This window comes from Tachypleus tridentatus, chromosome 7 (assembly GCF_004210375.1).
Source record: "Tachypleus tridentatus isolate NWPU-2018 chromosome 7, ASM421037v1, whole genome shotgun sequence".
Classification (NCBI taxonomy): Eukaryota; Metazoa; Arthropoda; class Merostomata; order Xiphosura; family Limulidae; genus Tachypleus; species Tachypleus tridentatus.
This window is the reverse complement of record NC_134831.1, coordinates 80,068,824-80,093,873: the sequence shown is the minus strand read 5'-3', so window position 1 is coordinate 80,093,873 and position 25,050 is coordinate 80,068,824. Positions and strand designations below refer to the sequence as shown.

Here is a 25,050-nt window from a genome sequence, read left to right as displayed (position 1 = left end):
CTACCTTTCCTTTTGCTTTACATTGCTAAATTAAAGATGGCTAGAACCGGTAGCCCTCGTGAAGCGTTTCGCGAGATTCAAAATAAAAAAAATAAGCATAATAAAAGTAATGCCAAAAGCTAGACATCTGGTGGTTAACGTATTGAAAGTAGCACTTCATACTAGGTACATTAAAGGTATAAGAGATCTATATGGTATCCTTTGATTATCCACTACATGTGGATATTTCATTTCTACAGGCAGCAGTCTATCTCAGTTTTCTACACCTGAAACAGGTAATAAACTAGGTATTCCATGTGGAGATCTATTTTTGTTACTATCTTATATATTCATTACGAGTGAAACTTTTATGTCGCACTGTAGTCAGCCCATCTCGCTATTTTACACCTGAAACAGGTAATAAACGAGCTATTTTTTTAGGGGGGGATCTATTTTGTTGCATTCTGTATATCATTTGGATGAATAAACATCCATATAGTTTCAATCAAAAGAGTAGTTTGTTAAGTTGTAATTATTTTCACACTGTACTCATGAAAGGTTAAGGTTTTTAAACGTGGGTGGTTTCATCTTCTCTGCAGCTCTCCTCTCTGTATGGTGTGAAGAACTTGGTCGATTGTTGCTTCTGCGACATCAGAAGACAAGAGAAGTCGACGGTTTACCTGGCATGCATCAGCCCCTTCAGAAGACTCTTCCTCCTGGAGTTCAAAGGTAAATTTGATTTTTTTTTACCATAAATCATCACTTTTTGTTTCTCTTTCAGGGTGTAACTGACAGACGGATGGTCGAAACAGAAAACTATCAAAATAATTTGTACATCTTTTCTAGTATCGCATTGTGGCCTTAGTTGCACAGGTAAGATTTATAGCACCTTAGGGAAATGAACGAGCACCCCCTACCTTGCATAGTTGCAGGTCGCCCTTGGGAATAGCATAGCACCTGTCACCCCTCCCCATGCCAGGGCTACGGTGAAATCGTTGTAGAAGCAGGACGGTGAGTTATTTTGTTTGTTGGATGCCTAGTACAACTGGAACAATGAAAAAGGAAACCGGCTTTACTTAAATGAGCACTGTAGCACTGCATAAAGCAATGGCAAATCGCTGCAGTATTTTTGCCAGGAGTAATAATGGTCACTAGAATAGATACTGAAGGCAAAGAGAACAGAACGAAACAGAATAACATCTATAGGCTACCAGAGATCGAAATGGATGGAGGGTCAGCGCGTATCAGACAAGGCATATAGCAAACAAGCACAATGGTGAGGGGTCTGTTTATTTATTTCGTTCAAAATACTCTTGTTTGAATATCCCAGATGGAATGCAAACTATATGCATCATGGGGAAGATCTTTTTTGAAAAACACACCTTGTAGATTAAGAAGATTTCCTCTTAGGAACTCTTAAAACTTACAAGGGGTTCACAAACATATTTTCCCTTTACTCAAAGGCAAAACATTATAATATTTTTTGTATATATTATGTTTTTAAATTTAAATATTTAATATTTTGCCCACGTTTACATCAGGGAATTTCTCTTACTAAAACGTATTTTCTTCCTTTTCGCGAAAATTTAAATATTGACGAATAAAAGACAACTGAAATACTATACACTTAAGTTCTCGTATGGTTTATGGTTAGCAAAAAGTCTGAAAAAGAAAACTTTCAATTTCTATTTCATGGCAAATCAGTTTTAAAGTTATCGTGTGTTTTTATGTTTTTTAACATAGTTTTTGCAACAAAACACTTAACATCAAAACCATTGCCTTCACAGTATGTCGAACATTTCAGTGTTAATTTTCCTGCTTTAGCCACTTCCCTCTTTACTGACTAGCAAGCTCATCAAGGTCTTTTGTTAGAAATGTGAGAACGTGTGTTTGCATAATAGACATTCTCTTAGCAAAAATCCATCGTTCAAGATTATGTTTCCAAGAAAGAGGATGGATACAGTTGAATATTGCTCACGTCAAACCTTCAACACTCTCATGAATAACGAAAATGATGACACACTGTTTGGTGTGTCGGATGGGTTCTACATATCAAACAGGAAGAAACAAGTGCATGTCTTTTTTACGGCTTTTTGACGTCTACAGCAATTCCATAAGCATATGCCATTTTAAACAGCAGTAAAGACGCACTATTATTTACATTTTGTTAAGAGCGTAGATATCCTGCCAACTTTAAGTAAATGTTGAAAAATAGTACAGAGGTACGTTAGAGATATTTTCAAGTTAGGTAAAAATCGGGATCTTTAAAACGAATGGTCACAAAAAGGTGTGTATCTATAGATTTTTTTTTAAAGGTTGTCAACTAATTAGAATAATGTTGCATTAACTAAAACAGTTTTTCTTCTTGATGAATTTGTAATTCATTAATTGATTTATTAGTAAAAAAAAAGTGAACATTGTTTGGGAGATTTTTTCTTGAAATGACCAAACAACTGCTATAACTTCACGTAGATATGTAATATAGAATTATGTATTACAAGTTTTCTCTTTTTAGAAACAACCCAATCACTTCAGTGATATTCAATGCGCTTGGCTCGTAATCTGAGGGTCGCGGGTTCGAGTCACCGTTACAACAAACATACTCACCCTTTCAGCCGTGGGGGCGTTATAATGAACAGTCAATCCCACAATTCGTTGATAAAAAGTAAACCAAGAGCTGGTGGTTAGTGGTGATGACTAGCTGCCCTCCCTCTAGTTTTACACTGCTAAATTAGGACGGCTAGCACAGATAGCCCTGCTGTAGCTTTGCGCGAAATTCAAAAAAGAAACAACACTTCAATGCTTATATAGCATGGTGAAAATTAAAAACAGGAAGTTAAATCGCATGAAACAATTCAAACTGATTAATAGATAAAGAGTTAAACGGTAGAATATGGGTTAGTTGCAATGGTAACAGAACGGTCGTACAGTATTTATTTTGTCCCCACTGGCTTAGCGATAAGTTTTCATACTTACGAGGCTCATTTAATATAATTCCTCAGTTGTGGTTTGAACAGTATATGAAATCCTGAATAATAAAAATGTTATATTTCTTTGTGTAGTATGGTTACCTAACTTGTAGTATAATAATTTAAGTTAATACTTGTATACATTTTCGTGGTAAGTTTTTGTCTCTTCCTAACTATATCTATTTCGTCTGTTCAAAAAGTTTAAAATGGGTGTAGTTATTTATAGCCCATATTACTCTTTAGTGCTGTCATCTAGTGTCCAAAATGGTAACTATAATAACGAGTGTTTATTGCCGTTTGCCGTTTTTGTTAAAAAAACAAACAACAAGAAACAAAGTTTCAAACGAATTGTTATTTTTACACTATAATATCCTCAATTATTGTTAAGTTTTGGGAGCTCGTCTATTGTTTAAAAGTACCAAACCGTGAATACACGCACAAAGCCTCTGTATTTCTGCCGACAAATAAAAGTGGGTAGTAATTGGGTAACGAGGGCAGTATGCCACAAGACAATCGCGTCACAGCCTAATTTAGCATCTTTTTGAAAAGTAAAGTTATGTATTTGCAGATTACCCTCTTTCAAGTAGGATTGGTTTATTGTGAAAAATAAAAAATAGATATGTTGTATCAATGCACTAACTTGTAATTTTGTATTGTCAAAATTTTATTAATTAAAACTTAAAAGATTTGCAAAGCCAATATGCTACTAAGAGTCATGTATTTATTATAAACTTACTTTTATATACCGTTAAGTCTATCCAACAAAATTCGTCGATGAGTTAAAATTAGTTCTTTTAAGTCAATTATAATATCTTATGAGATTCCTTAATGTGTGTGTGTTTCAAAGCCATGTTTTAATTTTCAAGCGAAAAAAATACGAATTATTCAGGTTTTGTTGTTGTTTTTTCCAAAATTCAACTCTTGGGTCGGTTGGGAAATTAGATGTTTTTGTCAGGTTAAACTTCTTTCGTGTTTTAATCTTCAGAAAGAACAAAAAATATTCCAGAAATAATATGGCATTAAGATTTTCATCGTTTCCAACGTCTTTTATGTATTTTAAGGAACAGTTTTGAATTTTGGCTTTAAAAACGTATTTTGTTGGATCCAACTTTATCAAGTACAACACCGTAACAATTATTCTGGCTAATTCAACTCTTTATTTTACAACAATATTAGTCAGTTTAACAGAACAGTATGTATTTCAAGCAACTGAATTTCTAAGGAAACGTTTGCACTCTATACGATTTCAAGCAAACAACGTGTATTTGAAAAGAAAGAGAAGACAGGCAAATCGTCATTATTAATTCATTCATCTAGTACCTCTCTCACTGTCCAGCTCGGCATAGCCAGGTGGTTATGGGTACTGTAGTCGTAATCTGAGAGGCGTAGGTTCGAATCCCCGTCGCACCAAACATCCTTGCTCTTTCATCTGTGGTAACGTTATAATGTGCGGTCAGTTCCAGAGTAACCCAAGAGTTGGCGGTATGTGATGATGACTAGTTGCCTTCCCTTTAGTCTTACACCGCTAAATTAGGGACGGCTAGCGTACATATCCCTTACATATCTTTGTGCAAAATTCTCAACAAATTCTCATTGCGTGTTTTTCGTATAACAATTAATTCAGTCAAGTTTTCAAATAGAACTAAATGTTAGAAGTTTTCCTACTATAATATCGGTTTTGAGAGTAATAAGTGAATCCTATTATATGCTTTACGTTGAACGAAACAGAATAAAATTGTTTTTATGATGTAACATACAGTCTAATATTAAGGTTCGAAATACAAAATCTTAAATAATACAATTCGTAATAACATATTTTGCACATAAAACATCCGAAGAAATATGAAAATATTACTTTAGATTATAAATTAGCTTTTGAAAACTGTTTAACTAATCTTAAAGTAACATGTACAGACTCTGCTTTCTCGCATGTAGTTTTTATATTTACTTCTTACACAAGATGGCACATTTTGAAGTGCTTACTAACACTTGTTAGATGCTCCCCAGTGGTACTGCGGTAAGACCACAGGCGTATAACGCCATAAACCGGGTTTCGATGCCCATGATGAGCACAGCACAGATAGCCCACTATGTAGCTTTGTGAGTCTACTATATAACTTTGTGCTGAGATACAAACAAATATTTCTTTGTTAGTTAAAAGACAAACAGCAATGGAAGACAACTTTATATCAATAGTTAATCTTAAAAAACAAACAAACGGTTTTGTGTGGTATAAAGCTCTATCCAGTGGTAAGTAGGGACAGCTGTGGTAAAAATGGAAAAACGTGTAGGAGTTTTCAACTGCAAGACTTATGGAAAAAAAAGCTAAGCCTTCCTAATATCCTTGCCTTAACTGGCCCAATAGCCTTGAATTAACCAGGGGGAGTAAAAGTAACTGTATAGATGAGATTGTGACGTAACCAAGAACTATACGCAATACACGTGCCGTTTTATTCAGTTTATGATTACACGTATATTGATAAACATTCTCGTTTAAGTAAATATTATTATTGTATTCTCCGCTCGTAGATAGTCGTTCACACCCATATTATATATTGCCGCAGTTTACAGTCAAAATTAAAGATTTCTAATAAATACACGAGAAGTGTTTTACACGTTTTTTTTAGCTAGAAAAATCATGCTCTGTAGGGTGTTTAGTTTCTTCTTTTGAAACTTGAACAGGATACTTAAAGAAGGTTTAGCCTTTCAACGACAGGAAGCCTTTTGTTGATGCACAACCAGAAAACCGGAATGTACCTGAACCATAACTAAATCGTCAGCTACCTTTACCTTAGTGGCTGAGAAATCCAGTCCAGGACAGAAACCTCTACTCACGCGCGATTCAAGCTAAACACGGCATTAAACTGTAACCCTCTCTCTCCTAGTTGAGTTGCTGCGTTATTCAGTCCTAGAGCACAAATCTGTGATAAGTAAAGGGAAGCTGAAATGCACCACATTTGTTGCTATTCTGGTGTAAGATCTTTTTTTTTTTCTTAAACACTTCGATTTGCAACCTGGAATTTTTACTCGGTTATACTTAAGTATTAAACGTCACGTACTGTGCTGTAGTTAATATTTGCACTGTAAAATATTACGTATTAAACCTGCTACCATATCGTCACCATTATCAAATTGTACCGATATTATAAGTGTGTATAAAAAGAGGCATTCTTAAAAAAATAGCAACCGTTAATTTCAACCATTTCATACCGTTCTGTTTCGGTATGTACAGTTACCACTGATATTTGCAACTACGGCAAGGTATGGTTCTCAAGGTTAATTTTTTTTTAGTAGTTGTTACATTTAAGTATAGTTGAGCGCTAGCTGGTCCGGGTTAATTTTGTAGCGAATTTTATTGTTATCGTTTTATATGGAAGGTGGTTATCAATCATACGTTGGGAACTCCATTATAAATGTTCAGTAAAAACATTATAATTCAACTTTTGTAGTTCATATTGATAAACAATGATTAATTTGGAAGAAGACTAGTTTGTTCGTTTTTCTCGAATTTCACGCAAAGCTACACGAGGGCTATCTACGTTAACTAACTCTTGGGCTTCTCTTGTAATGCCCCCACAGACAAAAGGGCGACGATGTTTGGTGTGGTGGGGATTCGAACCTGCGACTTTTAGATTACTAGTCCAGAGCCCTAACCACCTGGTCATGCGGGGCCGGAAGAAGTCAAACCAAATATATTTGGTTCCAAGTTATTACAGAGGCCTACCAATTAAAATTTCATAAACATTGTTTTAGTTTTAATGACAGATTTCCCATAATTCAGCTACACAAGTTTCGAAAATAATATTCATTTTTTCTATCACGTGAGGATTTTTTATTATTTTTTTTACAAATTGGGAACAAAGAAAAACTCTTACTTAGATCAAATTATTATTTCGTTTACCACAGTGAACATTTTTTATTATTATGTTTGAGTTTGAGAACGATCGGTAACACTCTCACGTCATGATAGGTCTAGAGAAATCTGTATCCAGTGGTTGTCAACGTTTTAAACATAACAAAATGTGATCCGATTTCAATGAAAATGGTTCGCTTATGTGAAGGCATATATGAGGTTTTGTGAAAAATCTGTACATGGTGGAAAATAGTGAATATCATTTCCGAATTTAGTATAGAAGAATTACTGAAGAATATGTAAAAGTGTCAAGACAAAAAAATTATTGTAGGCCCATGTTATTAATAATTACTGTTCAAAGTAAGCAACCTAAAACTTAATATAGCCAATTTAACATTCTGATATAATTAGGACTATGCAATGCCATAAAGTATTAACTTTATGATTAAAATGTGTTAGTTCATCAGTTCGCAGTTATCGATATTTTCGGCCGTAATTCTAACAATACCTTATCATTATATACCACTGCAATGTCTATTGTGAGAGGATACAGATATTAATTATTATAAGATAAAAATGGAAGAGGAGAAAGAACATTTGTAGCATGTTTTAACATGGATCATAATTAGAAATGAAATGATACAATATAATAAAAGTGACAAAATAAACTAAAACTATGTTATATTAATTTACAACACACAAAAACAAACAAACATAAGATTATATAGGAATTACATAAAAAACGACTATGAAATCTTGTAGTTGAATAGTATGTCAGCTTATTTGTAACAAGTATGAAGGAGTCGTGCCACAATGAATAAAACACGCTCATAACACTATGTAACACAAATTTTGTTCCTGGATAGTATGTGTTATTTCTTAATTGCTTATGTTGCAAAAGTACAGAAAATGACCATTATTCCTTTCAAACTTTGCTTTTGTGACCTGGATAATGAAATTTAGAAATTAACCTATTTTCTATGTAAAAACGGGTAAATTTGCACATTTTCATTTACATAAGGTCTGAAAAAAACAACATATGAATCAAGATTTACATGTATTTATACTAAAGTTATACAAAAATGTTTAGAAGTGAGTAGTTTTTCGAGATTTGCGACTGTAATGTAAATCACTTTCATGTATCAGCCCCAAGATATAGTCTCCCATCATGTTTTCGTTATACTCTCCTTGCTAGCGGCGTTCAAAGTCCAGTATATATTGGTGGAAGCACTCGCCTTGCTCCTCAGAGTATGCTCCCACGTTCTCCTTGAATTTATCAAGATGAGCGTCAAGGATATGGACTTTTAGGGATATCCTGCAGCCCATTTTGCCGTAGTTCTTCACCAGAGCCTCAACCACTTCCACATAATTTTCGGCCTTATGATTGCCCAAGAAGCCTCAAACCACTGCGACAAAGCTGCCCCAATCTTTTCTCCCCTCCTACTGAGTTTCTTGGGGAATTCTGTACACAACAGGTTCTTCTTTATTTGTGGTCCAACAAAGACACCAGCTTTGACCTTTGCCTCAGACAGCTTAGGGAAGAAGTCTCGAAGGTACTTGAAGGCTGCAGACTCCTTATCAAGAGCTGTGACAAATTGTTCCACAAGACCCAATTTTATGTGCAATGGTGGGAACAACACTTTCTGGAGGTCTACTAGTGGCTCACACTTGACATTGTTCCTTCCCACAGAGAACTCGGTCCGTTGTGGCCAGCGCTTCCTATTGTAGTGTGCTTCGGTGTCCCTGTTGTCTCAAAGGCAAAGATAACAGGGAAACGTGGTAAAGCCTTTTTGGAGACCCATCAGGAATGCCACCATTTTGAAGTCTCCAATAACCTCCCAGCCATACTCATCATACTTCAAGGCTTCTAGCAAGGTCTTGACGCTGGTGTATTCCTCTTTGAGGTGCACCGAATGAGCCAGAGCAAGAGACGGATACTTATTACCGTTATGGAGTAGCACAGCTTTGAGGCTTCAGAATGAGCTATCAAAGAAGAGGAGCCACTCGTTCGGGTTACAGGCAATTCCAATTGCCTCGCACAGACCGAATACATTGTGGAAGAAGCAGAGCTCATCCTGACGAGTGAAGAAGCTTGAAAAACTTCGGTGACGTTTCCTCTGACTTGCGACTTGCACTTGAAAATTCTTATAAGTTCTACAATATTCTAGAAAGTTCTTAAAATTCTTGTAAGTTCGAGAAAATTCTCTATCAGCCATTGAGCACTGAATCTACCTGGAATGTTCTGGAAAATGGGTAAATTTGAAAATTTCATTACCCAGGTCGCAAAAGCAAAGTTTGAAGAGAAAAATATGTTTTTTCCATTTACTTTAGGCATAAGCAATTGGGAAATAACACTTTCTGCCCAGGAACAAGAAAAAGTAAAAATTTTGTTACATAGTGTAATTCTCATTATGGTTACGTTTCAGAAAACTCACTCGTATTTTGTTCTCTGTCTTCTATGTTTATTTACAACAGCTGCTCATGACTTAAACACAATCATAATTCTCTTTTTTGACGCCTTTCAGAAACTAACTTATATTTTGTTCTTTTACTCCCTGTGCTGACTCTCATACGCCATGTAGTGTACATGCATTAGTGTAACTAAATAATGATTAATTATGAAAATATCATGATGTATGTACAATCATCCTTTCAAGGGTAACTTGTAGGTCTGTGTAGGTTGCTATTTGGATAACTCTATAAAGCCCATGGTGAAATACATCCTCTCACCCGTTACCTCCTCCTACGTACTAACGTGAGTTCATTGTCTCGTGTTTCTCTTCTGCAGAGAGCCGTGACCATTGACCATCGATAGCCATCGCTGCCAGAACTTTAGCAATCGTTGGGTGACTCTGTGTCTTTGAATATCGTGCTGTTTCCTACCCACTAACTCCTGCATTTAAGAAACCTCGTGTGTTGTGTCATTATCGCGCTAATCAGTTTTATACGCAGCCTTGTTTTTTAAATTCACATCTTTTATTTAGTCTGTTTTGAAACTGCACTTAAGCCTGAACGATATTTGACTACTGCAAGACAGTGCGAGTGAGCACAACGTTCGTCTGTGTGTATAACCGTGAGCCCCAAAACTTTAGAATGTCTCAGGGTAGGAAGCTTATACTGTGCCAATTACTGGTCGTAATAATTTATAGATCATATTCGAAGGTCAAGGATGTTGGACAGAAGCTAGAATCTGATAAACTGTTAGATTTTTTTTTGTAATTTTTGTTGGTACTAATGTTTAAAATTACGTATAATTTTAAAAAAGGTATAATTGCTTTTATAGATGTTATTTTGTGTTGTTACTTTGTTGTGCGGGTGTAACACTGACTATATCTTCTAAGTAGGCTAAAATTCATGAGATAATGAGACATTTTTAGGATTGCGGCCAAAAGTATTGTTAAACTCAAATAAACGCATCTGATAATTCAATTATGTCTAATCGTTATAAGTTCTTAGTTCTTTTGTGTCTTAATTTAAAACTTTCTGACGAGTACGTTTTTACAATAACTTTTCCTCAAGAGTTTTTCTGTTGTTTCAAATTATTTTAGTTCTTGTCCGCATAGTTAAATTGCTTAACACTTAGTAAAACGTTTTTATCATTTTGTCTTCCATTAAAATTTGTTCCAAAGACCGAGGCAGACCGTTCTGCCAGCTTATTTATTTATTTTTTGGTCGTTTTACACAAGAAACGGTTTTCCGGATTATTTTTACCCTACTGCAATACAACTTTGCTTTTTATAAGCTGTGGGAAAACTCCCTTTGTGTCTTTTAACAGTCCACGCACACCTCATTGATCAATACTCTTAATAATTACTCCGAAAAAGAGAAGTCGTGCACAGCGTGGGAGACCATATAAAACGACTCAGAGTTTGTGTGGCAGTATTGACGCTCTGTGCTATGTTCACTGTTTACACCGTCATAATCTAAATTGGTAACGTTGAACTGTACTGGCGGAAACAAGTTCGTTATTTTAGTCTAGAGCACATTATTAAACTAGATATACAATCATAAAAATGTAATAATTGAAGCATAAGTTTCACGTGTAATACAACCCGTCTTTGGGAAGGAAAAACTAGAATTAATTGTACTGACAGTTCTTGGAACTTTTCCTTATAGCTTTGTTTATAAATTACGACAAATGGATTATTGCAAGAAGAAAGTGTTGTCTGTGTCTAATATTCCAAGTTAGCTTGAAGTAAGCCTTTGATTTGTGTTCTGTCTGGTGTTTTTCTTTACTCACTGTATTACTTTCAATCTGCAAAAGCTGTTGATGTGGGTTTACCCTCATGATTAATTTGTCGGGTACCCGAAGGTCTCAGGTTGAGCCATGATACCACTGAACTTGCTCTGCACTTTCAGTCTTAAGCGCGTTATAAAAGTGACAGTCAATTCCTTTATTCCATTCAATAAAGATGAGCAAAGCCTTTGTGGCTGAGGATGCTGCTGACTAGCTACCTTCCTTCTGGCCATTAGTTCAAAGTTGGGAAAAGTTATACCTGAACCCCAGAAGTCTGTGACCTGCCTGCTTAGTCCTTCAAGATTGAAAATACAGGTACCAATGTCCGTTGTATTCTAAAATACCGTAAATATAAATTTAAGCATCCCAAACCTTATGTTCTGTTTTGCAAAATAAAAAATAAAATATCATTGTATTGAGACCAATAAAGTTTTTCTCTAAATTTTAACAATCTGTTACGACTTTAATTGTTAAAGAGAGGAGACTTATTTGGATATTGTATAATACATCACGTAAAGTCTACTTCTAATTCTAAAGACTAACATCCATTTACATGCATATCTAATAGAACAACTATGATATAATATTCACTCAGTTATGAAATAATTGTTGAATAATTGTTCCTTCGCGTTATTCACCGTGCTTGAGACCTAATCATTTTGAGCTTATCTAGCAAGAAAACATTCTTTTTTTTAACTAAATTAAACGAAGGAAATATAATTTAAATATAATTTACTCTCGAATAAGCAGGAGATTATGTTTCTGTAGTACTGAAAACCTATCTTCAATGAACATGATAACTTATTAAATTACTTGAAATTTCTTACCTCCGTTTATGCTTTTTTAAACTTGTAAACGTGATTTGCGATATTTGGCGATGAAAATCTCTAATATTTTAATACTTTATGTTGTTTAATTAAATCAACAAACAACGAGCTATGCCCTCCGAGTAAAGTCACTTGATATAACTGACACTTGTAACTTAATATTAAACAACCAGGTATTAAAATTATAGATTATAGGTTACTTAGATTAAACTCGTTTTTCTGAATTTTCAACTAATAACTGGAGAAACGAAAGACATTGTCCGTTTGTGTGTTTGTATTGATGATATAACATTATTAGGAACCTGCACGATATTTGCGGTGAAATCTGCATCTTTTATTGCAATAATACTTCTTGAAATATAGCATTTCTAGAATAATACAAAATAATTCTAATTGCAGGCACCGAAATCTTTAATGCCACTTGTCTTAGGCATAACATTAGCTAAGCCTTTAAGTACCTAGCGTTAGACCTTTGCAAAACCTTGATAAGCTTTATATATATATATATATGTATACGCGTGTGTGTGTGTGTGTGTGTGTGCTTGTACAAAATGTCTACTTAAATATATTTGCATCTGTATTTTGTTTACATCTATTGAAATGAAGTGCGTTCGTATTTTCAAGAGGGACAAAAATTGAGTATTGTTATAATAGTTTAGTATATCTTTTGACGCATATTGTTTGTCAAACACGTCATTTTTATCTTACATGTTACAGTTTTGGATTCTATAGATTCCTAATTTTTTTTAAAAAAACTAAAGCGTGGAACAAGATATTTTTCTACTGGTGTAAAAAATGACCCCGACAGCTCATATAGCGATCTATAACACACAGTGTATCTAGTTATGTTTCAGCATGCATTAGATCTCGAAATTTTGAAAGGATATAACCTTACTATACGAAAAGTATACATAATTTCCCATCTTTAGAATCGATAAAAAAAACTTGTTTTTTATGAGCGGCTTCCAGTCTAACTTTACTTATGTCATTGGTATTATATCACTTTTGAGTATGAAGCAAAAGGACTGTTAGCAGTGAACTCAACGTATTATTTAAACACTATATGTAGCTATGATGTATAAATACACTTAAAATTGTCGGAAACTTTACTTCTACATAAGTGCGTGCTTGGCAAAACGAAATAAAAGTCTGAATGTTAATATGTTGGTAAAAATGGGTAGGCGTTACGTAAATCAGATTACTCATGATCAATGCTCTATATAAAAGTATACTTAGAGGCAAAACATAAACGTTTTATTTTTCTGTACTGATTTGTTTATAAATGTATGAAAGGGAACCAACTAAATATTGACCCAGTTACTGTGCTGAAGGTGTTTATCTGACAACATTTCAATGGTTTCTAACGTAAGCTTGTCCTTTTCTTTTTGAACATCCGTTTCTGGCTAACACCCAACTATAAACACCTAGTTGTATATCTGCAGTACTTTATTGATAAATACCATAACTAGCAATATCAAAAAGGAAAAGAAAAGTTGTCTCCCCAGTGGTTTTCCCCTCTATAAATATACTATATAAAGACGAAAAGACGTGTGTCTCTTACCCTGATATCTTGGTAGGTACCAATCGACAAGCAGCTTGCACGAAACGACGACGCCACCTACGGCGACAAGAAAGTTTGTCTTTCAAAAATTCTTCCAGCAATATATATATATATATATACATAAAATGGACGATGTACTGCTTTGGTTATATAATTAGATTTGAGGGTACATTTGTAGAAACCGTGATGAGTAATAAAATGTTATTTCTGGCGCACAAAAATCATAATCTCTGGCTTGGTTTTCAAGGAGATACAACATCACCTAAATTTTCCCATTTGGAACCCTTGGCTACAATTCTCTAATAACCCGTATGTTTTACCCGCAACACATTTCTATTTTGAAAATGCTCAAATTAAAGCGCGCGTCTTCAGTTAAGCAAGCTAACAAAGCCAAAAGCAGAAAGACAGTCTGTGTGGTTTTGGTTTGTTTTGAATTTTGCGCAAAGCTACTTGAGGGCTATCTGCGCTAGCCCTCCCTAATTTGGCAGTGTAAGACTAGAGGGAAGGCAGCTAGTCATCACCACCCGGCTCCAACTCTTGGGCTACTCTTTTACCAATGAATAGTGGGATTGATCGTAACATTTTAATGTCCCCACAGCTGAAAGGGCGAGTATGTTTGATGTGGCTTGGTTTCGAACCCGCGACCCTCAGATTACGAGTCAAGTGCTTTAACCACCTGGCCATGCTGGGCCCAGAAAGACAGTCTAAAGAGAGTGTATGATTTATAGCAAATCCACATCAAGCTATCTGTGGTATCTTCGTTTTTGTTTTGTTTTTGAATTTCGCGCAAAGCTACACGTGGGCTATCTGCACTAGCCGTCCCTAATTTAGCAGTGTAAAGACTAGAGGAAAAGCAGCTAGTCATCAACACCTACCGCCAACTCTTGGGCTACTCTTTTGCTGATGAATGTGACGGATTTACCGTCACATTATAACGTCCCCACGGTTGAAAGGGTGAGCATGTTTGATGAGACGGGGTTTCGAACCCGCGACCTTTGTATTACGAGTCGAGTATCTTAACCATCTGGCCACGCCGGGTCCTGCTGTATCTACCGAGGGGAATCGAATTCCTGATTTTAGCAGTGTAAATCCCTAGCTGTTCCACAGAGGTGCTAGTCTAAACAGAAGTCCCCGAAATTCATAATAAAATTAATTGCCATTAACATTATAAATAATAATTTCCAGGGTCGTACAACTGACTGGGTAGAAATATTTCTTTGGGAATCAGTTTTTTATCGCATATTTCAAAGTATAAAGATTTATAATGAATAGCATTTGGATATTTTTGAAATATCCAAAAGTGAAAAGGTTAATCAAGCAGCAATTAAAGGAGATGGCCAAATGTACATAAAATATGTTGTTTTGTGAAATACTAGAAATAGGATACACGTTTTCCATGCGTATATTGTTAATAATTTATAATTAATTTTTATAAAACGTATTAATAAAACATCTGTTTAATAAAAAAATTGAGAAGATAAAATAATCAGTATTTCTTGTCATGTGACGAGCATTCAGCTTGTACATATGTATATATATCATAGTTTGATATGCACCATTAATTATTTTAAAAATAATTTGCAAATTGTATTTATTATTGAAGACTTTCGAAAATATTTTGCACATTTAGAATCAACGCCTAGATTAAATTTTCCTTAGAAACGTTTCCCATTTCTATAATGTGCATTACAACATGTTATTAAAATACTCATTTGTTCTTGCATCATGATTTGATACCTTTACCGTTAGCTAAGATACATCAACGTGTGTGCTTATATAGTAAATTATCTAATCTCAAGTATATATATGTCATTTAAATAATATACATATATTTAAGATATAATTTAATCTTGCCTTTATATACAAAATTAAACTACAATAGCGGCATATATGTGTATATAAAGTACAGTATTTTCCTATTATAGAGCTGAGAAAAATTAACCTTGAAATCCAACATATAAAAACCTCCCAGTCGCACAATCTGGGAACTTCAAACACTAGAAACCGGGTGTCGATACCTGTGATGGGCAAAGCACAGGTTACCCATTAGGCATCTTTGTGCTTAACTTCAAACAAAAGCAGAGAAAAACCTATAACTTCAATGGCGCCATCTGTACACGGTTGTTTGTATCATAAACAATAACATTTTGATGTCTTACTATTCCTTATAATGAAGTTTATGGTATAATTGGCTAGTTTTCATCAGTTTGTTTAAACAAGCATTAATATATATATATATATAAATGGCCTCTATTATTTGTAAACTGTGATATTAATAATATTTAATAATAATTTAATTTATAAGCCCACAATCTAATTACAAGTAATATAAAATAAGTATCAATAATAATGAAATATACTGATTTACACGACATGATAAATTTAATGCAATTTTATTTCTGTAGTGTGAGTTGACAGGCTAATCATTATTGCTTACATTACTGATAAATAATGAGCATAATATTGTGTAAAACATGAAATGAACTTTATAATGATTAGACTGCATTGGACCAGTAAGATATCTTCACTATTATTGATACTTTTTGTCACTAACTTTTACAGGGTTTTCACAAAGTTTGGCTAGCTTAGGAGAGGTCAAACCAGAACTCACTATAAGGCAGCAATGTATATTAATCTTTATAAAATTCATCTTGATGATCAAATTATTCAGGAAGTTGAAATATACAAAAATATTCTCATATTTTCATCAATATCTTTCAGCTTCAATCACTGTAATGAGAAAATGAAAATATATTTAGTACTTAGAAAGAAGTTACCTATAGTATTGTTGGTATTTATCATATTAAGTATTGGCTGCAATGACACTGGTGTCAGTAAGTGACTGGAATATTTGCATGAGGAAATCAGTTTCTTATGTAATTTTCTCAAACTGTGACAATTAACCAATTAATTTGTAAAACAACAATAAATTATACACACATACATATTTCTACAAACATAGTGCTCTATGTATATGAACACAATTTTATGTTTTCTAAGTTTGCTTGCAAAAAATGATTCATTGTCTATGTCAAATATTTAGAGTGTATGTTCACATACATAGAGCACTGTGTACGTAGAATGTACGTGTGTGTGAACACACACTCTAAATATTTGACATAGCCAATCAAACATTTTTTGCAAGCAAACTTGGTAAACATAAAATCAGAGTCATGTCAGATAAGCGAGTTAATAGTGTTGAAGTGTGTGCTTTTTGCCAGGTTGTAAAGCAATTACATAAATTTGAGAAAATTGAAATTATAGTAGCTAGAAGCACTGAAACATGCAATTCTATAAGGATTCCAAACACATTTGTACAACAATCAGTTTTAATATAAATGTGTAAAACAAACTGATTATATGACATGTCAGGCATAAATGCAGAGGGGGTAATCATACCATTGTTAGTCTGTAAGATAATAGTGAGATCCCTCTCTAAACTTCAAAATGGTATGTCAGTACCCCTTTAGCATCAGCAGCATTATCAGATGTTATATCTTTGAAGAGTTAGTCAGACATTTATATCAATAATAGCAGATGAAACAAGGAAAAACTTTAGCCAATGACTATTGACCAAATTAAAGAGAAGATTAGTGAACTTATGTGGAAAGTGTAACAGATATCAAACAATATCCCAGGTGACCAATTCCTTCAACAATAGTTAGGATTCAACTATTTCTCACCATACCATGTGAAGGATATTACAAACACTGTCATATAGCAATAAAAACCCAAAATAAAAACAGTTTGTATCAGATGCAGACATTGATCTTAGTTTCAGTGATGTTTAAGAGTATAAATTATGAACAATGCATTTTTTGAGTGGCTTTATGGGTTGCATTTCATCATTTTTCCAGAGTGACTGTATAATAGCAATAATGAGGAAAATCACTTATGGTGCATGATCTTGTTTCTGTTATTCCAACAGTGCAAGCTGCTCAAGTTAGTGTAATAGTATGAGGAATATCCTCTTGGCATAGTTTGGATCCTCTGATTCTATTAGAAGAGTGGGTATTACATTTTGCCAATCATATCTACCTCAGTATGCTGTGACTCCAGTTTGCTATACACAAATCTATCCAAGACAAAATGCAGTAATCCACAGTTCAAAATTGGTTTTAAAAGCCAGGTAGTAATTTCTATCAATGCTTGTCACCAAGATAATTCAATCTCAGTTCAACTGAATATCTTTAGGATGAACTTCAATGTTGCACATGCCACCATAATTATCCTAGTGATATCTCTGAACCAATTGCAAATAATACTCATTGAATGAAAGAACTACAATTGAGCAAGACATTTAATAATATTTTATGATCTTTATGTGACACCAAATCCAGGCTATTATCATGGGTAAATGTGGTTCCAACTGATATTACATGAGTTATTGTAACAAAGTAGCTATGCAGTTGAATTCCAGTGTTTGGTTATGCTTAATATATTGTTTATGAGGCTATCTGATAGTATTAGGAATGTTATGGTACAGAATCTTAAAAACAAATCAGGTCAGCTAAAAGTTCTATAAGAATGTCATAAATGTTCATGTGTTAGGACTTCTTTTTTATCTTAGAAACTGTTTATAACATGCATATAGAAGAACAGCATTTGTGTATATGTGTATGCTGTTCTATATGCATGTTATAAACAGTTTCTAAGATTAAAAAGAAGTCCTAACACATGAACATTTATGACACAGCATTTGTGTGTGTGTGTGTATGCATTCATCTGTGTTTGTGGTTACAGAAGAAAATTATTTGTCTGTTAAAAGTTTTTGTTGGTTTAGCTTCAAACTTAGATAAAATATAAACAATTGTTATGTATATTTGGGTATATTTCTGCTTATGTAACTAATTCTTAACAAAAAATATTAAAACTGATGGCTTTATTGCAATATAAAATATTCTTAAAATGAAAAAAAAAACTGATTTTCCAAAAGTACACTGGAGATAATGAAAATTATTATTATTAAACCAAATATGGCATGTGTATCTGCAGAAACTTTTCCAGGGGACATACATATGCTGAAGGGGGGGGGGACAGTGCCTCCTCTTGCCACTCCTGCAAGGTACCCAGAAATGATGGGGTGTGACTACATCAAGTTTCAAGTTTGACCCTCAGAACTCTTTTTTTTTTTCTTCTTCTTTTCAAAACTAGCTTCAGTTGCACTGAATTGAGTATATTAATTGGACTTCATATAAGTGAAGATATAACTTTATCATTACTGATTTAGTGAAAACTTTTTTAATAAAACATAAAATAATCTTTGTAAAATAAATTTCACTGTCTGCTAAAAACTGTGAGCAATAACAAAATGTATTAGAACAGATATATGTCAGTAATATAGAGTATATACCAAATTATCTCATAAAATTTTATATTTTAGTGATTCAACTATGACAGCTATGGGTTGGCAACAAACCCCCCCAACTGGTCATGGGCCTCCTCCTCATGGTGCTCATGCTGCCCAACAGCAGGTGTCTGTAGTCACAACAGTTTGGGGAATGTCACCTAACACACAGAGTGGTCCTTTAGTTCACAACTCATACAATGGCACAAATACATCAGTAACTCCAGGTCCCTACTCACAAAGTCAACATGGATACCCTGGAGGAATGCCTCCCAAATCCTATCCTCCACAGGGTATGCCTTCTAGACAAACAACACCAGCATATAATGGGTGAGTTTATAATGTATGAACAAATATAGGTAATATATATGATTATATATGACAAAAAAAGACTGAATTCATCAAAATAAATTCCAATATGTATGATAGAAGCAAATGCAGTATTGTCAACATTACTGTGAATATATTGATGTGTGTGATATAAGCAGTGTTGAACTTCCTTTTACAATATAAAATTCAGTTTAATGTTGTTTTTCGTACGTAAAGTGTGTGTGTTTTCTTACGGCAAAGCCACATTGGGCTATCTGCTGAGTTCACCTAGGGGAATTGAACCCCTGATTTTGGCATTGTAAATCCATAGACTTATCGCTATACCAGCAGGGAACTTTACATAAAGAATATGAATTAAAATCTTCACTTAACAACAATATATTTAAATATATGTTATATAGATAAAATGTTTTAAAAGAGAGAAAAGCAAAATATAGAAAAATGAATGTTTTTGAAAATTATGAAGATGTAAAGAAAATGTTTTGAGCAAATTACCAGCAGCAAGAAATATAAGTATATTAAATATAATATAATATAATATAAACATAAGTCCAGTTCATCTAATTTGTTTTTAAATATTGTTGGAAACTGAAGCTTCAAACTGGTGTTTTTATATCTATCAAAATTTCTGTTTAATTGTATGTTTTTACACAATTAATGTGTGTGTGTGTATTTATACATAATTTACACTAAATATTGAATAGCCTTCTCAGTCTTTAACTCTTTTTGCTTACTTGTATACTTTATTATAATAAACAGTGAATATAGATTGAGTTATGAAGTCAGTTAACACATGGATTATTTAAGTGTTTGTGACTGAAATTCAACTGAATTAAATTAAAATGTGTTAATATCATACACATAAATACCTTTATTTCCTTTCTTTGTAATAAGAAAAAATATAATTTATTATGTTTCTTCAGTTATGGACCTACCTCAACATCTATGGGAACAAGAGTTGGACCAAACATGGCAACTGGTGGACCAGATGCTGGTGGAGAGTACCAAGGATCCTCAACAGCTCTAAGTGCTGCCACACTTGTAGCACGAGCAGCAGCTGCCGCCACAGCAACGGCAACTGCCACAGCTAGTGTAGTAGCATTTCAGGACCAACAGCAACAGGAGACACAAATGGGTAGTCAATATCATAACCATGTAAGAGTTTGATAACATTTGTGTGATTATAGTCACTTGATATATTGATCACAGCTTTTTAGCTCAGCAAGTTTTTGTAAACTAGTATACTTAATGAAACAAGGTTATTTCTAATGCTCATAACTTCAATGTATGTGGCTTTTTTTAGATTAAGCAATGAAAATAAGAACAAAATATGTGTAAATGAAATAAAGGCAATCCTGCTAATCTTGAATATTACAACTGCTTGATTTTATAAAACTTATTGATGTCAGTGCCTTTTTCTCTGCATATTTTTATTACCTTATTATATTTCTTTTCTTTTTGTATACTACATAAAAGAGAGAAAAAAAATGCTAGTTTGATATTTAGGTACACTGAATTCCAACCGATAATCATAAGCACTTGCAAACATTCCAGAAATGTCGTGCAGAGAATAATTTTTAAAATGAATAGCAAAGGAAAAGTAAACAAACTGTAAGCAATAAACAACCAAAATTAAAATCTTTAATCATTTTGTTTGAGTTCACTTACTGATTAAGTGTTATTTTATTACAAAATAAATATTTATTTACATATAAGGTGTAAATTTGAAAGTAACTGAGGTCTTTTACATGTAATAGCTAACTTCTGTATTTATGAAGTTCAACTGACTGCTGGATAGAAGAGCAGGTTGAAAGCATAACTTCATCATAGGTTAGAGATGAGATCATAAATAATTTATTCACACAGTAAAAGATAAGGTTAAGAATAATGAAGATACTACACTGACAGGGTAGACTAAGGTCATAAAGCAGTATCCAATAGTTATTTAATTATCTTTATGAAAGATAATTTCCATTATACACATATATATTTGAGGAAAATAAACAACCAACTCATACTAACTTGTACAAGTCTCTATATCTCCTCTAAAAGTGAATATGACCTCACTAAAGAAGGGAATAACACAAAAAAGGGCCAGGTAAGTATAAGCCTTAAGAAACAATTGTTATGGTATATAAATTTTGTCAAAGGTAGAGAATTAGTGCAAGTATATGGCCTTTCTACATCCAGCTTATAAAGATGCGGAAATTACATGCAAAACATGCATGAAAATTCTGAAAAATTTACTTGAACATAACTGAGTAAAAATATATTCTTTACACAATATAAAAGGGTGAAATTTTAAAATATGTCAATCGTTACAATGATATAAGACAACACTGCTGTTAATTATAACAAGTTTAGTCTGTTTCTATGAGTTTTTCAGAATTAAAATATTTCTTCTGAATTTGTATTATTTTAAATTTTTCCCTTGTTTTCCTGATATATACATTTAGTGCTAAAATTTCAATGTATTTGTGCTTGTTATTCTTTCAGCATGATTAAGTAAATCAGTACAATTTTGGTTCAGTGTTTTGTTAAAGGAATTTTTGTGAATTATTTATTTTTACCTACAGATGCAAAGTATGTCAAATCAACAGTACCAGCAAACATATGGTCCACCAAACTCACAGCGAATGGCTTCAGGACCACCTGTGGGGAATCTCATGAATAACCACATGGGTGATAATGCAGGAGGGCCAATGCCATCAATGGCAGGTTCTATATCCAACTCCCTGATCCCCATAAATGCTCCTGTTATGAGTACAGCTAATAATATGAATTCCCATATGGCTATCAATGGACCAGTTGGAGTGAATAAATCTGGAATTCAAAGTGTACAGCCTATGGGAGGACCTGGACAGACCATTTACCCTATGGCACCTTCTACAATGGGGCCTCGGAGTCGATCAGCTCCATATCCCAATCCATCCCAGTATATGATTCAAAAGCGTCAACCACAGTACAACAATTCCATGACTCATCAGTATGGTCCAGGTATGCAACAGTACGGACCTACCTCTCAGCAGTCATACAACACAACACAAGTAAGTACATTAATTGGATGGATATTATCTACATTATTTAAAAAAAACTATGAAAAAATCTTGTTTAATAAAAATTCAATATAATCTTTGACCAAGTAATTAAAATTAGATGAAAAAAACATCTGCTTCTCTTACTGATCTTGCTTTGTGTTGAGTGATTGATATCAGAACAGTATATTAAACGTTTTTTATTTCTTTGCAATGAAAAAACATAAATATAAGTAATTAGTTAACACATATGATATCATTTCACTAACCACTGTTTTAAAATATAATCCTTAAATAAAGTATTTTTCAAATTTCATGGTGATCAGGGGGTACAGTATCTAAAACAGCCTCCCCAGTTTTCACCCTCTATACAACAGCAACCCCTTCCTTCAACTGGTTACCCCCAACAAATGCGACCATCTATGAGACAACAAGCTCCTCCATACCCATCACAACAAGAACAGTACTATCCACAGAGCCACATGAATGGAATTCCTCAGCAGACACCATATGAACAACAGTACAACGGGAATCAGTACATGGGTCCTCAAAATTTTCAGGTAGAAACTATGGAGAAAAACAAACTTAAAGTGATTACATGGTCTTCAACTAAATTATAGGTTTTATTTTAACATTTATTAGTTTAGAAAAAAAATATTTTGTCTAGGTAATTTCAAAATTATTTGTGTCATTGTATGATAGAAGTTATATTCTACAGAGTAGAAAGTACTGGAAAACTGAACAAAAAATTACAAATGTTCTGTCAGTAAATAAAAAAAATCAAGTTTTCTAAAACTGTTTATGACTACCTAGTATTTTGCATCTTTATCATGTAAATGTGTAGAAAATGTTGATGCGATATGTAAATAAACTGTATTGTAAGCTTACAATTATGATTTTCTTTTGTAACAAACGGTTTTTTATTTTTGTATTGGATCATTTCAGCGGAACATGAATTATCAACATTCACCAATCCCAGGAAATCCTACACCACCATTAACACCAGCTTCTAGTAGCATGCCTCCCTATATATCACCCAATCAATGTGACATAAAACCATCATATCCAGACATGAAACCACAAATACCTCCAACAAGTAAGTTAAATAAAAATTATTTTTCTACATGAATAAAATTATTAAAGAAAAAATGAGTGAGTCATGTGGAAATGTAGGTTAATATTTTTTATTCAAAACCAAATTTTTTTTATACAACAAGGGCTGCAATTGTGCACACATTTTACATCTATCTTATAGCTATGCACTGTTAACAGGTGTATATACCTCTAGAAATTTATCATTACGGCTTATTTATTTTGACATATTTGTAGAACACCTTGATAGTCATACTGTAATTCTTTTTATAAATAAGTTTATACATCATTGTAATGCCATTATTGGGTTCTATTTTTGTTTGTCTTTTTCACTCCTGTGTTTATTGATAAATAACTTACCCAGTGCCAAGTTTATTTTTAGACATACAAAAAAGAAAAATACACATGTTGTCATATTTTATATACTTAACTGAAACTTGACAGACTGTTAAACTTTTAAAACTTGACGGAGAATACAAAATTCCAATCTTACATTGCAGTTGTCTAGATGGAGACATAGATGGGGCAATGATAGTGAAAGAGTTAGATTTGTTGTTACCAAATTGTTTTAAAATTACCATTTCTATTCATAAATGAAATTCAATATTCAAAACAATTTTATCTTTTACACAACTACTATTTTATTATTTCATATTATGCCTTAGAGTATAACATAGCTGTTTGTAATGTACTGCAGAAGACGATGAACTGAGACTGACATTTCCTGTTAGAGATGGGATTATTCTGCCACCCTTTAGGCTAGAACATAACCTAGCTGTTAGTAACCACTTCTTCCAATTGAAGCCATCAGTCTACCAAACTCTGATGTGGAGATCTGACCTGGAGCTACAACTGAAGTGCTTTCATCATGAAGATCGACAGATGAATACAAACTGGCCAGCATCAGTTCAGGTGTCAGTGAATGCGACACCAGTACCCATTGACAGAGGAGATAACAAGACATCACACAAGCCCCTGTACTTGAAAGATGTGTGCCAGCCAGGTCGCAATACAATACAAATCACTGTCACAGCCTGTTGTTGTGTGAGTATAAGGTTAACCTTTATTATGCTTGTAAAGTTACAAACCTCTCTGTTAGAAAGACAAGTGTCAGCCAGGGTGCAGCAAAATAAGTGTTAGTGTTTCAAGTTATTATTGTGTAAGTAGATGAATACCTTTGATGTTGAAAAAATTGTTTGAATGTAGAACTTAACTTTAATGCAGTAAAATGTCATTCACATGGTTATTAAGTAAAGTAGCTCTAATTGTTCATGTAGCCTTTTCACTAAATCTGCAGATTTATATAGAAATCCACTCTGTAGGTGATTTGTAACTTTGTTTATAAATATATGATTAGAAATACATTTTTATATATGACATAATAAATTTGACTTGTCTAAGACAAATTATAACATTTAACAAAAGTAAAATATATAACTATCTTATATATTACAATAGAAAAAGAAATAGTTCACATATCTATATATACATTTATTTTTCTTTAAAGCTTGTGCTTATTATTTAGTGTCATAATATTGTGTGCTATTTCAAATCTGAGTTGAGTACAAGGAGACAATTTTAGGGATTGTGCTAATAGAAGTACCCCTAATGTGTAGACCAGCTTTCTTGCAGAAGGTAGAAGAGGAATCCTTTACTGATGTTACTAGTGGCCCTCTTGCTGTATAATATTCTACTGATTCCCCGACATATGATACTTTGTTTTCCAGCTTTATAATTTCAATGAAGGTCTTCTGTAACCAGGATCTGGAGGAAGCATCTTTATTGAGCCCATTTTCTCTCTCTTTTTTAACATTTTTAAG

At 33.5% G+C, this 25,050-nt stretch overlaps 1 protein-coding gene across 15 annotated transcripts in view; it reads left to right on the top strand.

The window, feature by feature from the left end:
* LOC143256056 (zinc finger MIZ domain-containing protein 1-like) overlaps positions 1-25,050 on the top strand; it is a 181,290-nt gene that overhangs the window by 142,816 nt on the left and 13,424 nt on the right. For 13 of the 15 annotated variants that reach the window (XM_076512720.1, XM_076512721.1, XM_076512710.1 and 10 more), the window contains 7 exons: positions 579-708; positions 18,810-19,103; positions 20,027-20,258; positions 21,680-22,150; positions 22,465-22,698; positions 23,084-23,234; positions 23,928-24,274. In XM_076512720.1, the coding sequence (XP_076368835.1) occupies positions 579-708; positions 18,810-19,103; positions 20,027-20,258; positions 21,680-22,150; positions 22,465-22,698; positions 23,084-23,234; positions 23,928-24,274 (1,859 nt within the window). Of the gene's footprint in view, positions 1-578; positions 709-11,214; positions 11,354-18,809; positions 19,104-20,026; positions 20,259-21,679; positions 22,151-22,464; positions 22,699-23,083; positions 23,235-23,927; positions 24,275-25,050 lie in introns of those variants that run through there. The other 2 variants (XM_076512726.1, XM_076512724.1) reach the window with 1 other exon arrangement.